At 45.9% G+C, this 15998-nt stretch overlaps 1 protein-coding gene across 3 annotated transcripts in view; it reads right to left on the bottom strand.

Moving 5' to 3' along the window:
• Positions 1-760: 760 nt before the first annotated feature.
• The window catches only part of LOC134944386 (aldehyde oxidase 1-like), a 144239-nt gene continuing 129001 nt past the window's right edge, over positions 761-15998 (bottom strand). For all 3 annotated transcript variants that reach the window (XM_063932966.1, XM_063932968.1, XM_063932967.1), the window contains 9 exons: positions 14316-14411; positions 11303-11431; positions 10686-10760; positions 9360-9412; positions 9102-9216; positions 6909-6974; positions 3449-3637; positions 2976-3143; positions 761-1023 (listed from right to left, as the gene is read on the bottom strand). In XM_063932966.1, the coding sequence (XP_063789036.1) occupies positions 973-1023; positions 2976-3143; positions 3449-3637; positions 6909-6974; positions 9102-9216; positions 9360-9412; positions 10686-10760; positions 11303-11431; positions 14316-14411 (942 nt within the window). In that variant the 3' untranslated portion in view covers positions 761-972. The remainder of the gene's footprint in view (positions 1024-2975; positions 3144-3448; positions 3638-6908; positions 6975-9101; positions 9217-9359; positions 9413-10685; positions 10761-11302; positions 11432-14315; positions 14412-15998) is intronic.

Raw genomic sequence — 15998 nt, 5'->3', positions numbered from 1 at the left:
ACACAACAACTGGTCTGGCAGTAGTACATAACATAACATTTTATTCCTTATTATGATGACATCATCGCTATACAGTAATTCTGAACAATTCCAATTGGCCGCGTGGCACTCATCCGCTGTTGGTGATCTGTGGTACTCTCTAATGCCGCTCAGAAGAGGAGTCCGCTTATCAGAGAACGGGGAATGCCACGGGTGTATCTGAGGGTGGAGAGAGGGGGACATCACCGGGCCTGCCTCACCCTTGGGCCCTGTAGTGGTCACAACCATGCACCCATGGTAGTTCCAACATCGACCATCCCAATCCAATGGGTTACATTTCTTATTTAATGTCTGGGAATAGGGCCTGAACCAGAGGGGCCACAGCTGCATTCATAACTGCGTATTAGAAAATATGTAATGTCGCTGCTGTGGGAACTGGTATAGAGCTGTCCACTGACAACATCTCTGACCCGCAGCTTGTGTACAAAGACGCACCATCTGTCACAACATCAAACCTCCGAGCAACCATTGGTTGCTCAGAATGTCCGTCACAAGTAAGATGCTGGAGCCTTTGCAGGTTTAGACACCCCCAAGACGGTCTTGACACGCCTGCATTTCTGTAGCTTCCCCCCCTTTACATCCCTCAAACGCTCACTACCTGTCACTCACTTTGTGAATAAATCTTCATTGCGTCCGCCATCGCTAAGCAATCGCTACACGTGCCGCGTGAGTCTGACTCTTGCGCAGTACAAAAGAATCACACATTGTGTCCACCTCTGAATCATGATCATAGTACTTTATAGGTATTTTCAACAACAGGCATAGTCAGTTAACAAAATACATTTTACATTTGAGATCACAATCCAGCCATATTGATTTTACACGTCACTGTCATTATGTAAGACCACTTCATAGTCTCCTATGTCTGTTATTATGTTGCTTTTTCGACATGCAGATTGTCCCCTGAGTATATTTATATATCCAGAAACTCTATCACACATCAATGGACCATGGTATAAAGCTCTCTGGGACGTCTTTTTGAATCTGAAAAAAAAAAAAAATCAATAATGAACGTCAGGCAGTGGTTACATCATCATGTGGATACAGGTTTAATCCCAATTATGGGAGCGATACCAATAATAATTTATGAAGGGGCCAAACGGCAGCACTGTATATTATTTTTATAACATAACAGGAGTGTGTGTGTGTGTGTATATGTATGTATGTGTGTGTGTATATAGATATATATATATATATATATTTTTTTTTTTTTTTTTCTGGGCACTATGGGGGTTCTGTACTAGGTTATATTCAGCGGTGCCAGGAGGGGGCGCTCTGTGCTATACAGCACTGGCTCCTGCCACTATAGCTGTATGTGTGTCTGATTATTTTGTAGAGCCCAATGCTGAGTAACCGTTAAAACCTGGCATGCAGTTTGGCCTACATTGCTGCACTATATGGAACATCACGACAACACGTGTGTATTGTGCAGTGTGTGCATACACAGGTAGACTTTAGTACCAGTTGTATCGCTGCGTTACTCCCAGTGACTAATAGTAATAATATCGTCTGCTGCTATGAATGAGAAGCTCAGAAAGAAGTCAGTGGATCGCTCTTAAAACAGTGTTTAACCTTACTGGGGCGTATTCTGTATCGCATGCACTTCTGATGTTGGACGCAGTGGCGCGCTCTTTGTTATTCTGCGTATGTGTCTTCGGTGCACTGCACATGTGTCCAGACAGCGTATGCATATAAGCCCTCATTCCGAGTTGTTCGCTCGCAAGCTGCTTTTAGCAGCTTTGCACACGCTAAGCCGCCGCCTACTGGGAGTGAATCTTAGCTTATCAAAATAGCGAACGAAAGATTCGCAATATTGCGAAAAGACTTCTCTGTGCAGTTTCTGAGTAGCTCCAGACTTATGGGCCCTACTCACTGGCCGAGGTGCCCGACGGCCGATACGGCCGACGAGCGACCCGGCGGCGGGGGGGGGCAGTGACGGGGGGAGTGAAGCTTCTTCACTCCCCCCGTCACCCGGCTCCATAGACGTGCAGGCAAATATGGACGAGATCGTCCATATTGGCCTGCATGCACAGCCGACAGGAGACCAGCGATGAACGAGCGCGGGGACGCGCATCGTTCATCGCTTAAGTCTCCACACTGAAAGATATGAACGAGATCTCGTTCATTTATGAACGAGATCGTTCATATCTTTCAAAATATCGGCCAGTGTGTAGGGCCCATTACTCGGCATCTGCGATCAGTTCAGTGCTTGTCGTTCCTGATTTGACATCACAAACACACCCAGCGTTCGCCCAGACACTCCTCCGTTTCTCCAGCCACTCCCGCGTTTTTCCCAGAAACGGTAGCGTTTTTTCACACACTCCCATAAAACGGCCAGTTTCCGCCCAGAAACACCCACTTCCTGTCAATCACATTACGAACACCAGAACGAAGAAAAAACCTCGTAATGCCGTGAGTAAAATACCTAACTGCATAGCAAATTTACTTGGCGCAGTCGCACTGCGGACATTGCGCATGCGCATTAGCGACTAATCGCTCCGTTGCGAGAAAAAAATAACGAGCGCACAACTCGGAATGACCCCCATAGTCTGATATGTGATTGAGGAAATTATCGATGGTACAACCGCTGGTGGCATATAAGGACGCATCAATCGGTATTTCAGCGCCTGTGGACGCTGACAGTGGGCGTCTAGGTCCTTGCACATTGGGACACATGGACATACACCAGGGTTATCATCAGTCACAATCAGGAGACCACCAGTAGACATGGAAGTGACTGCGTACAACTTATAATTAGCACCATTATATGTGACAATATATACGTAGATGATGTATGACTATGTAGGTGACATCCGTGTACTTCAGGTTATCCAGTGCTAGCCATGACATATATCCCCCACTACAGTAAAGTGGCAAATGTATAACGTGGTATCATTTATAACAGCCAATATATCTGGTACTATTGGCATAATCACCATCTCGGTGAACTGGTCTCCACACGCCAGCCGTATCCTCTCTGGGGTCGCAGGGCTGTTCAGTGTAAAAGTATTAGACAAACCCCTCTCCTTCCGAGCAGCGGACACAGCGTCCTTTATGGCAAAATACACCACACACCCCAGGAAGACGGCCGGCTCCCCGATGCCCTGGAGAAAGAAGTCACACACAATTAGCAGTGTCATACCATGCTGCCAAATTCACTGACCCCATAGTATGGCCAGGACACTGGGGCTCGGGACACTGGGGCTCAGGCTTGGAGCCTACCAAAGAATCTCCCACCATCTTCTTATTGTTATATTGTATAAAAGTGTCCATGCGCCCTAGATACTCCAATATATGAACCAATAAAATAATGAGCCAGGCCTATAACTTGCCACGTGCTAGTCATTTATATATTATTAGTGGACTTTCAGAATCTAATAAGGGGCCCACACAAAACCTTTGCTCTTACCTTGGAGGAGTAGATGGCATAAGGGTTTTGGGATGAAGGCAGCAGTGACACATAAAACTCCTGAGGAATGTCATAAACAGAGGGGATCTTGTACTCTCCCGGGCCCCGTGTCAGCAGGACCCCATCTGGGGAGTATTTCAGCTCCTCTGTGGTATAAAGGCCAATTCCCTGGACAAACGCTCCTTCAATCTGAGGAGTAACAGAGAAAATGTAACTGTAATATCACTGTCTATATGACCATTTACCTTTACTAGTTCTTTTCTATTCCTGTTCTACCCAGAAGCACACCTGTCTTATTTACAGGTAACATTAATGTCAGTATGAAGAAACCCAGAGTAAAATGACAGATCAGGATGATGTCATGGCTCGGGGGCACCCTGCTAAGGCACTGGAGGGCTGCAGCAGATACTGGATATATCTGTTGTGGACCCTCCTTGTTACATACAGGAGATATTTAATAACGTTGGTAAATATGCCCCTAAATGTGTTGCGGAATTATCTTATTGCACATTTTCTGAACCCTTTTTAGTGATGCTATTAATATACTCTTTATGGGGGAGATGTAGACGATCACTTTGAGGGGAGGGGGGGGGGGTGCGTGATTGGGCATTTGTTTTCATTGAACCCTAAACCCCACATCGCATAATGCTAAAAACTGTGGGTCTGTGAAGAGGGGGCGGGGCCATGAATTGTGTCATTACACGCCTTCCTGCCCCTCTTAATAGAAGTGGGTTGGGTGCGGGAGGGTGGCGTACTCCGCTGGGAGTCTAAGGGAGATTCCCAAAGTTTAGGAACCCCTGAAACGTTCCAGGAGAGTAAGCAAACATGGACGAGAGTGGCCACCGTCCAGGGCGCAGATCTCAAAGAGGAGCAGATAATTCATATGTTTACTTACAACTATGCCCTAGGGGGGCAGGGAGGCATTATATTTCCTATTTGCCCATGCCTTAAAATTTATTTTATAGCTCAGCTGACTCTATGTAAAAAGCACAGAATGAAAGTTGCTGATGTGGAATCATCACTCACAGCGCAATGCATGTTACAGTATACCGTAGATCCCATATATTATGGAGTATATTGATGGTGTTATTTTGTAGTTACATAATCATATTTATATGAACCCGGCACGATTCATTACTTCCTGTAGAGAGGGAGACTTTATTTGGAGCTTGGCTATGTGGCATGTGTACATTTATCCACGTGCTGACAAGTCTGAGCTATTGCCACATACAGAATTAGATAGACAGCAGGGCAGTCCCAGCCCTAAATATTTTGGTAAGTAAATACAGATTTTGATGCCCCATGGTGGAGGAGTAAGTAATCATTTCAAATTGTGAAATGAAGCCAACGGGCTAAAGTTTATTTGAATCAATCTTCTCGATGATCTGATTTCTGTCGCCGGAAATCTGGAGAGCCCACACCACATCCAACGATGACTGTTCAGGACAAGACTTCGGACCCTGAAAGGAAGGGACATCAATTTCCTGGTTGATACGGAAACTGGACACTGCCTTAGGTAGGTACCCGAGATGCATCCTAAGGGTGAAAAAACAGAAATGGAGAGCGATGAAATAACGCGCTTAAGTCCAAGACCATACAAGCCAAGGCTATGGCAAGTAGAAAGACAGTCTTCAAGGTGAGCCATTGAAGATGCATTGTATCCAGTGGTTCAAAGGGGGCAGACTGAACAACCTGGAGTACCAATGACAGGTCTCATGGAGCCACCGGAGGGACAAACGAAGGCTTGAGGTGGAAAACTCCTTGGTGAAATGACTGCACATCTGAAAAAAAGGCCACTTTCCTCTGGAAAATTACCGAAAAAGTGGAGACCTGGACCTTAATAGAGAAAAGCCGAAGACCTGAGACTAACCAGGATATAAAAAGGACAAGATCCGGAATAAACGGAAAGACCAGGGATTGAATCCACAGACTGAGCACCAGTCAAAATACGTCTTCCAGACTCAATAATAAATCCTAGCGGAAGAAGACTTGTGCACTGAGCAGGTTATGGTTGAAAGAAGACGTGAACCCCTTAGCTCTCAAGATGCACTTTTCAATAGCCACTCCGTGAATGCGAGTTGGTCTGGGTGAAAACATGGGTTCTGAGACAGAATGTCCCGTCTAAGAGGAAGACACCCCGAGGAGTCTATGGGGAGTCACAGAAGGTCTGTGTACCAGGCACGTCATGGCCAATACGGAGTAATGAGAATGACAGTGCCACCTTCCATCTTCAGTTTATGGAGGGTCTGTGGAATCAATGAGATTGGAAGAAAAACGTAAAGAAAAGGGAAAGTCCATGGAACCAATACAGCAACCACCAGAAAGGCCCCGAGATCTCTGGTGCGGGAGCAGTACCGAAGAAGCTTGTGTTTGTGGCGCGACACCATCAAGTCTATGTCTGGGTGACACCAGCAACGTACCATTTTGAAACACTTCAGGGGGAAGTGACCACTCCCTCAGGTGAATGTCTTGGCAGCTCAGAAAGTCAGTGCAAAGAGAGGCTATTAGGCCCACTGAAGGATATGGCTTCCTTCATGGCACCCTTGCTTCAGATTCTGTCCTGATGGTCTATAATATGTAAGCTACTGCTGTAGCATTGTCGTACTGAACTTTGACCAGTCTGTTTTGAAGGAGGTACTTGGTCTGACACAGTGCCTTATAAACCACTTGGAGTTTCAAGAGGTTGATTAAATGGACCATTTCCCATGCTGTCCAGCGAACTTGAATAGGGTGTTGACAGGTCGAAGGCTTGCATCAGTTGTAAACAGGACCCAATCCTAGATCGCGAAGGGGCGGCCTTTGTCCAAGTGTGAGGGCTGGAGCCACCACCTTAAGGAGTGACGCACCTTCCGAGACAGAAGAATAGTTCAAAACCAGAGGTGTAGGCGGAAGTGGTTCCATGAGATTGGAACCCCTGAAGAGGTCCTGGAATGAAACTGGGCATACTCTACCATGTCGAAGATGGAGACAAAAGTATTGAATAGCTGCATGCCGGAATGAATTGACACCCTGTGATGAAGTAGATACAGAAAATCAATACAGAGAGCTAGATCATGTAGAAAACAGGCACAAAGAAAAACACATTCAAATCCAATAGAAATGGGCACAATGCTCAACAACCAAACCCCTACACGGGAGGAATGAGCCTGGCACCCGGGGCAAGGTACAGTGGAGGTAGGACCCCGAATGTCTCTCCTGTGCAAGGTAGGCACTATTAAAATGACTGACCAGCATCTCAGGAGGTGAGGAGAAGGAGCATCCCTTTGGTGCATAGCCAAGTGCCGTCTGGCAGAACCCCCGGGGAAATGGGCACTATAGTGACATAGCACCCCATTACCATTGTACCCTGGTGGTCTAGTGGGGTGCGGAGAGGGTTTTTTCATTTATAGACATAGGTCATCTAAACATTTTGTTGTTTCTGGATCTTAAAATAGTTCTACATGACAGAAAAATACTGTACCTGCCCCACATCAATGGCTGGGTTAATGGTGCAGCCTGTATCCATGACAATGTCTGCTCTGATGCTCTGTCCGGGGAGAAAGAATTGGAATAAATATACACATAGATAGATATACGTTACTGTTTACCAGCCAATCACATGATGCCGCAATCAATCATTCTGTATACAGGGTTTTCCAACGTTTTATATAAACCAAAGTATCATTGATATAGTCAAAATACTTACATGGATATACAGTATAGTATATGTCTGTAACTTTCTGTGACTAAGTTTAATATGTTCTATGTGTAGGTCTCACGGACACGAGCCTCGTTCCTCTGATACAGGGGGTCTCCCGCAACTTTCACTTTGCATAAACAACCAGTGTTTGCAAATGTCTTGCTCCAGTGGTAGATAGGCTGCTGCGTAGGCGGAGGCTTTCTATATCGTGTAGTAACCGAGACTGTCGCTAATTCTAGCACACAAAAAGCCTTCTCTACCGGCGCAGCAGCCATTTTGCTTCGTACGGGCTGTGATTTTTTTCTTGTTCCTCCACTTCCACACTTAGAACATTTGTAACCTAGTCATAGAAACTTCCAGACATACATATCCATGTAAGTATTTTATTTCCATAATACTTTGGTTTATATGAAATGTTGAAAGTGTCCTATTTCTTTTACAGTTACCCTGTACTGCTGTCGCCTAATTTCATGTTATAATGGAATGGATTCCAAATGAAGAGCGGTACCTCCTTAGTGCTTAGACACATGTGAGCGTTAAGCACTTTGGAAATGTCCGTTACTACCTTGGAAGGTTACAATGATCTTCTATATAGTCAACTATTACAGGTATTGCCTTATATTCACTTTGTTTGCTTTCTCAACTCAAAAGTTCGTTCACCCCAACAAACGCCATGTACTGCGACTACAAACTGGCCATCATCTGACATCTCAGGTACTTGTCAGGATCTAGTCAATGGATAGTCAGTTAACAGGCCGACCCCATATGGTCAACATGCAATAGTTCAACATGATCAAAAGGTTGACGGGTAAAAGGTCGACAAGTTCAAAAAGTCGACATGACCATTTTGATGCAAAGGACAAGAGTATTATACTCCCATTATATAAATCACAAGTGAGGCCTCATCTTGAATACTGTGTGCAATTTTGGGCACCATATTACAAAAAGGATATCCTGGAGCTAGAAAAGGTTCAGAGGCGGGCGACCAAACTAATCAAGGGCATGGAGACGCTGGAATACGAGGAAAGGCTTGCAAGGCTAGGCATGTTTACATTGGAAAAGAGGAGACTAAGAGGGGACATGATCAACCTCTACAAATATATAAGGGGTCAATACACAGAGCTTGGGAGGGACCTGTTTTCTATAAGATCAGCACAGAGGACACGTGGTCACTCGCTTAGGTTAGAGGAGAGGAGTTTCCGCACATTGAGGCGAAAAGGTTTTTTCACAGTAAGGGCAATACGAGTTTGGAATTCCCTGCCTCAGAGAGTAGTAATGGCGGACTCAGTCAACACCTTTAAGAATGGGTTAGATAAATTCCTATTGGATAAAGATATTCAGGGTTATGGTGCGTAGGCACGCATTATAGTTAATATAACTAGTCCTAACATAAAAATAACTAGTCCTATAATAAGACTGCATAGGAGACCACAAATAGGTTGAACTCGATGGACAATTGTCTTTTTTCAACCTTAGTTATTATGTTACATTTTGACCTTTTGGAAGCCCCCCTTCCTCCCTCTGCCTTTGGCTATAGGATCCACCCCCCTTTTAATTTACATCACTTGTGCTGCTCTTCCCAGACCGCCTTTAATTTCCCCTAGTCCTCATCTTAGACAAGCCTGTAATAACCGTGATCCGTTCTCTTGATATTGATGGGGTCTATAACAGTACAGCACCGAGCAAATGAGAGGAATTAACTGGGGTCCATACAGTAAAAACAGAATAATAGGGACACTACGGACATCGACAAATGCAAATGGGTTCTTCACATTGGGCCTGATTCCGAGTTGAAAGACATTTTTTATAAAAGGACCCATTACAACCTGCGTGCAAAATAATAAATGCCCCCACCCCACCCCTACCCCGCACTCAAATATGGTTTGTTCCAGGAGCAAATTCCTACTTTATTTACTCTGCTCCTACAGTACTGCAGAATAAGGCCTATTGCCTAAAAAGTCTTTAATCACTGACCTTATAATCTCCAGTTAGACAATCTACTTCAACCTCAGCGCAGGCAGCACCGAAAACACAATATGCGAATGGGCGTCCTTCTCCTTTCTCCCAGTCCATATAGGTTTCGTAACCTCTGAAGGTACCAAGAACAGTCTGTTACACACCAGAGGCCCTCACATAGTGTAATGGCTAAATCAATAACATTACTAGTCCAGCCTAAGAATAATCATATGTAAAGTGTGTTAATTGTCATGCTGTATTATTCATTCGACCTACCTAAAATACCCGGTGGCTGAGAGGCTTATTCTTTGAATAAACGCTTCCTTTATCTGTGAGAGAGGAAACTCCGTGAGTTACAACCAACAGGATAATACAATATAATCTTATATTCCGCCTTCAGGTGTTACTGTGTGTGTTACAGTCAGATACACAGTCGGATTGTCCACTAGGCAACCAAGGCTCCAGCCTGGGGTCCTGTGAGCATCAAACACATTTAATGGGTATTTTCTGGGAAATGGAGGGGGAAGTGGTGCAAACCAATAACTTGCACAGGGCTTCATGGCGCTAATCCAACCAGTGACATCTTCTTTATGTTATTAAGTGTAAAGTGAAATGTATTTTAAGAAAGGAAAAATAAACCCGTGCTAACACTTTATGCTGAGTATTAATTTCACCTCATTTTTCTGGCACATGTCGCCTGGCTTCAACTTAGTAGCAGAGTACAAATTATGGGGAAAAGGCAATTCCGCAGCAGTGCCGCAATGTGCCAAGCCGGAACGGAACATAGGGGCATGTGTAATAGGGTTCGGGTTTGCTGGAGACGTGGGACGCCGGCCGGTCTCTGAGGTTTTTTTGGAGCGCCAATCATTGACGATGCTAAAAAAAACATACCTTGTAAATGATTGGCGCTTTAGAAAAAACCCTCAGATCAGCCAGGATCCCGCACCTCCGGCAAATCTGGTCCTTATGGCTTATAGTATGCCCCATTGTGTTCACCGGCATCATGTTTTGCGCTGTCGGCACTACCGTAACTGGCTGTTCTGTGCCGTTATGGGCAGCAAATCGCAAATAAATGAATTCCCTGCATCTGTAAAATGTAAACTTGGAGACAAGTTTTCCAGCACTGAGTACATTTGAGGCAAATTGATGTTACTGGTTTGTGCCCATTATCCTTCTCCACAATGGCCAGCATAGAAAGACAGATTTTCTGACGGAGATACAGCGCCATTGTGTATGGGGCACGCTTTTGTACTGTGTATGTATTGTGTATCAGAACTGTGGGTTTCTCGGATGTCAGATGGTTACACAGAGGGATCTCATGCTGGTTTTTTTCCAAATACAGTCGCGGATCTCAGATTTACACCAGACGCCTCTTGCGGCTTTTGCATAATTTAGCACGGCCGCTGCATCCACTGTGCTATAGCGTACACCTCTAAATCAGCCTGAGACAAAACCAGCCACTGATGGACTTTCTGGGACAGGTCTGAAAATCACTGCTCAGGTTCCATACGTTCTGCGTCTCTTATCCAAGCAGCAAAAATCTCTCATTAGATTCTATTTTAATTTAAATAACACTACCAAATGTTTCAGCAATTCACCTACCCAACTCTCCCAGGTGCCGTTAGGAGTTTTGCTGACAATCGGTTTTAGCCTCTTCATGAGTTTCTCACAAGCGTTCTGAAATAAAACCATCCATGTCAGGCATTATAGAAATGAGCTGATGACTCTACGGGTACATTTACCAGGCGCAGATTTTTCAGAGCCGCCACATATTCCGTGGTTTCGGCCGCTGGATTTAAATTGGATGTAATGTTAAATACAAAACCAGGTGTATTTTTGTATTTAATATTATTATAGCCCAGTGATGGGGAACCTTTGGCACTCCAGCTGTTGTTGAACTACTCATCCCAGCATGCCCTTTTACAGTTTTAGCTTGGCCAAATAGCAAAACTGTAGCAGGGCATGCTGGGATGTGTAGTTCAGCAAAAGTTGGAGTGCCAAAGGTTCCCCATCACTGTTATAGCCCATTTGTAGAGAACCGACAGCAAAACGCCACTTCTCCCTATCTGTGAGGTTAAGCGGTTACTTGTTGACCAAAGCTTATGAAGGCCTGCAGCCATAGAGCTATTACACACCAGCTGGAATGTGTAGGGAGAGAGACGAAGGATATCTTGGTCTGTCTTACAAAGCCACAGCTTATAATAGGAAAATAAATGTACCTTAACTGCCATCCCATTTGCATCTGTCCCAATACTAGCAGCGGAAGCAATGGTATTGGGGACCGTGGCGGTGTTAGTGTCACAGATGTGGATGTAAGATATAGGTAACCCCAACTCCCGGCTGGCTATCTGCAATGGAAAGGCAGAGAAAATAGGATTTTTGCCTCCTGCTTACTGGATGTTACATAAAATGAAATCACTTGCAAGTCCAAGATCCTTATAGAAGGGCTCCAATACTTCAAGCTAAGGGGTATATTTACTAAAGTGCGGGTTTTTAGAAGTGGACATGTTGCCATAGCAACCAATCAAATTCTAGCTTTTATCTTCTAGAAGGTGCTAGATAAATAAGTAGAGTCTGATTGGTTGTTATGGGCAACATCTACACTTCTATAAACCCGCACCTTAGTAAATATACCCCTAACACAGTTATATTCTGTGCACACACATGTGGAGATGTGCCCTGTATCACAGGGCACATCAGTGCAGCAGCGGGTGTCCGGTGCAGGGACCGCGTATTGGTTCCCTGCAACGAACCTAAAGCAGTGACGGACAGCGCCGCAGCAGCGGCACTTCAAACTTGGCACCGTTTGGGCAGCCAATCAGAAGCGCCGGCGGCGGGATTTTGATTACGGCGCCGTCCGTGAGCTACTCACGGGGCGCCGGCCAATGGAAAGGGGGTGCGGTGAGCCAATTGGCGCTCGCCGCATCATAGGCCCCGCCCTTGTCGAGTGACGTCAGATGCCGCCGGGACCGAGAAGAGGAAGGAGGCAGCGCAGGACGGAGGGAAGAAGCGGCGGAGAAGAAGACAGAGGCCGTGGCAGGAAGAGCTCCCGTGGCCGCTGAAGAGGCCAGAAGACGCCGGCAACAAGGAGGAAGATGTCCAGCGGCGGCTCAGTGAGGCTTATCTCTACCCCTCTCCTCCCTAGACCACCAGGGCGCAGGTATTAGACCTGTGGGGGGAATTTCAGGCACTAGGCCTGTGTGCAGTTAGGCGTATTAGCCACATCTGACTTGGTGGTTTGGGCATTAGGCCCAAGCCACTGTATTGGGCATTTTATGCCGGCATTCGGCCCGAGGGTGCATGGTGGGCATTAGGCCCCGAATTTATTAGGAGCACCCCAATAAGAGCGATCTGGGCATTAGGCCCAGATTCCTCCAACCGACCGTACGTTAGGTGGGCGCTAGGCCCGTGGGGTAAATTAGGCCTCTGGCCTGTGGATAATTAGGGGGCACTAGGCCCAGGGTAAAAGGAGTGCTCGACCGGTGAATAAGGGTGGTGCTGGGCACTAGGCCCAGGCCACTCCGATGTGTGCATGTAGGCAGGCCCGCTTGGCCTGAGCCCCTGGTAAGTTACTGTACGGGAGGTGGGTAGGCTGTTTGGCGCCCACTCCTTAGAAAGTAGGTAGGGATTTAAAGGAACTGCACTGTTTGATCTTGTATTATGATATTGTGATGCCTGTTGTTATCGTGCAGGGCAAAGTGTTTGTTTTAAAGTTTGTGCATAGAGTTTGTGTTGCACCACATACACCTGAGCTAGTTTGAGGGCTCCATTCATGTAGCTAGTGTAGCGGATGCACACTAGGGTAGAGTTAGGTACCCTGCATGGCTGTTGTTTGTTTGCCTCCTTACAGGGACCTGTAAATGAAGAGGAAGATTGCAGTGCAAGATTGGCAACGGTGAGCATCATCTGTGTCCGTCTTTCCCTCTGTCTGTTTGTCCCCTGAGAGCCAGTTTGGTGGACCTTGCACGGCCGTGCGAAGTCCAGAGTACACCTCAGCGTGAGAGCGCTGTTTGGTGAAAATTGGGTGGTTGAGTCTTTGGGCCAATGATGATTTTCACCTAACCGGTGAAGGTCGCCGCCTCCCTGGGAGTATCCTCTTGTTCCTTTGGAAAAGAGTTGATACTCCTTAATTGGTTCACGTTTCTTCCTAGCTCGTCCATCATCTACATCTGGAAGAGGATCTCCGGGTCCAAGTGCAGTTTCCAGGTCCGTTGAAGATTCCGTGACCTGAAGGTGAGAGAGTGCGGCGCCTGGTAAGTAGTGAATCTAAACCTGCACGGCAGCAGGCACTACACCGCACCATCACCCTCACACACACACCACACCTACCTAATTTTAAACCCATAGACATTAATTTGGAGTTGGCGCCCCTTTACTGTTATAGCATGATGTTGATTTAAACATGGCCATGGAGGTTTTTTAGCCAATCAGCCACAAGTGTATAAGGGACATATTTCATACTTGCCTACACTCCCAGAATGTCCAGAAGGCTCCTTAAGATCAGGTGGAGTCCCCGTCCTCCTTGAAGAGTGGGCAAGTCTCCTGCAGCTGGCCACCACGCGCCCATAGCAAAAGAGGGGGTCTAGTCAGCCGATGTCACATCATTGACTCGCACCCACTTCACAATAACAGTAATTGCTGCATTGTGTAGCGGGGGGACTGGGCCATGATGAGACAGTTACATAATCACGCCCACTGGCCTGCCCACTTCCCCACAACACGCCACCCAGCTGATCCAACATGGCTTCCCTCTCGCGGAGGAGACAGCCAAGGATGTCGGCAAGTGTAGCATTTTGATAAGGTGGAAATTGTGGGAAATTTCCCCCCAAAAATAGTTTTCGGGAGATCCCCAGAAAATCTAAGAATTAAAAGACGGAGGATATATTTGATATTTGCTGCAGCCCCTCCATTTCTGACTGCAGAGCAGCCTCTGTAGGTTTCTATGGCGGAAGCAATGCGGTCTGATTTACTAAGTTCCGGAATGTGATGCATGCACAGTCTGCACGGGGGTCCAGAACCAGAACGCAGGGTGACACTTTTTTAACATTTCAAGTACATCAACCATGTTACTTGGGCACAATAGTGTATAGCATTATATGTTGGATATAATGTCCAGCCCTTGTTATGCGTGCAGATACAGCAAAACGTATCACCGACTTCAGATGAGTGGCGCTGATGCTTTCAGTAATTGTGCACTATGAGGAAACATAGCAGAATATAAAATGACCTTACCTGGGCAATTTTGGTATGAATGCCTTGTCCCATCTCAGTACCCCCATGTGACACTAACACGGAACCGTCACAGTAAATGTGAACCAACGCTGCAGCCTACACAAAACATAAATGAAGAAAAGAATAACATATACAGTAATGGTGCCCACACATCAGGCAGCTATCGGGGCAGTTCCCCAGTCTACCGACGCCTGGGTCGGGGGATCTGGGGAAACCAGCATGTTGCAAGACCTCGATTTGCCGACACTGACGGTTAAACTATCAGGATCGTTGAGTTGGGTTTTATAACATGCTGTATTTTGGCAATTCTCAGACAGATCGGAGATCATCGATGTTTGCAGGTAAGATCGATGTTCGGTATGGGCTGCATTAGTGTTATTGGTGCGTAAACACTGGCCGATACATCGCGGGTCCATCAGCCAGTGTGTACGAGCAATATGTCTGTGAACTCCATTGTTCACAGACATATAGTGTCGGCCCTGCTGCACAGCCAATGGCCAATTTTTTGTTCGATATATTGACACATCGGTGTGTGTGTGTACAGGCCCGCACGTATACAAGCTGCAGCAGCCGGCGGTAACTGACTGCTGAACTGGACGGGCGTGTGTAAATGCCCGTCTAGTTCATGATGTCAGTCCCCAACGGATCGGGCAGTGTGTATGCACAGCACATTGCCCAATCCGGCTTTAGATATATCTGTAGGGGTGTACCCAGCATAAGACAATGTACATTTCATCAAGTGTCCTCACATTTACCCAATATTTACGGGTTGTCTTCAGGTTGCCGGTGGCCGGGCTCCAGACGACCACCATAGCGGCGCCGGAATCCCTACCGCCGGCATACCGACAGATTTTCTCCCTCTTGGGGGTCCACGACCCCCCCTGGAGGGAGAATAGATAGCGTGGTGCACGTGACCGCAAGGGGCTCATTTGTGCTCGCCCAGCTGTCGGTATGTCGGCGGTTGGGATTCCGGCGCCGGTATGCTGGCCACCGGGAGCCCGACCGCCGGCATCACATACTACACCCAATATTTACATAATTAACAGAAATATAGTTGAAATATTTATATAGACAAATTTGCAGATTAAGGATTTTGCATTAAATTACTATTTTTATCCCTAAATTTTTCCAGAATTTATGGTATATGGAAGGACTATCTATACATTCTAACGTATAATATACAGACACTCTTTCCATATGTCATAAATTATAGAAATTTTTATAAAAAGAAAAAGGCATTTAGGCAAAAATTTTTGTTTGCAAATTAGATATAATCCATGTAGACATGAATGCATTAATCAAAAGATTATACTGGTCACTAATGTACTTTACTGTGCAAAAAATAATATATATTTGTTTTGTCAATGATCTTCAGCGATATTAGCAAAATGATAATTTAAAGTATTAAAACAGAAACTTGGACCCAAAGCAATACTCTCAGTTTCATCAAAGTTAAACCCAGATTTATCAAGCCTTGGAGAGTGATGAATTGCACGGTGATAAAATACCAACCAATCCGCTCCTAACTGTCATTTCTCTTACGTCCTAGAGGATACTGGGGTTCCATTTAGTACCATGGTGTATAAACGGGTCCACTAGGAGCCATGGGCACTTTAAGAATTTGATAGTGTGGGCTGGCCTCTCCCTCTATGCCCCTCCTACCAGACTCAGTTTAGAAAATGT

The sequence above is a fragment of the Pseudophryne corroboree genome, chromosome 7 (assembly GCF_028390025.1).
Source record: "Pseudophryne corroboree isolate aPseCor3 chromosome 7, aPseCor3.hap2, whole genome shotgun sequence".
NCBI classification, from domain to species: Eukaryota; Metazoa; Chordata; class Amphibia; order Anura; family Myobatrachidae; genus Pseudophryne; species Pseudophryne corroboree.
The sequence above is the reverse complement of the archived record's forward strand: the minus strand, read 5'-3'. Positions and strand labels throughout refer to the sequence as shown.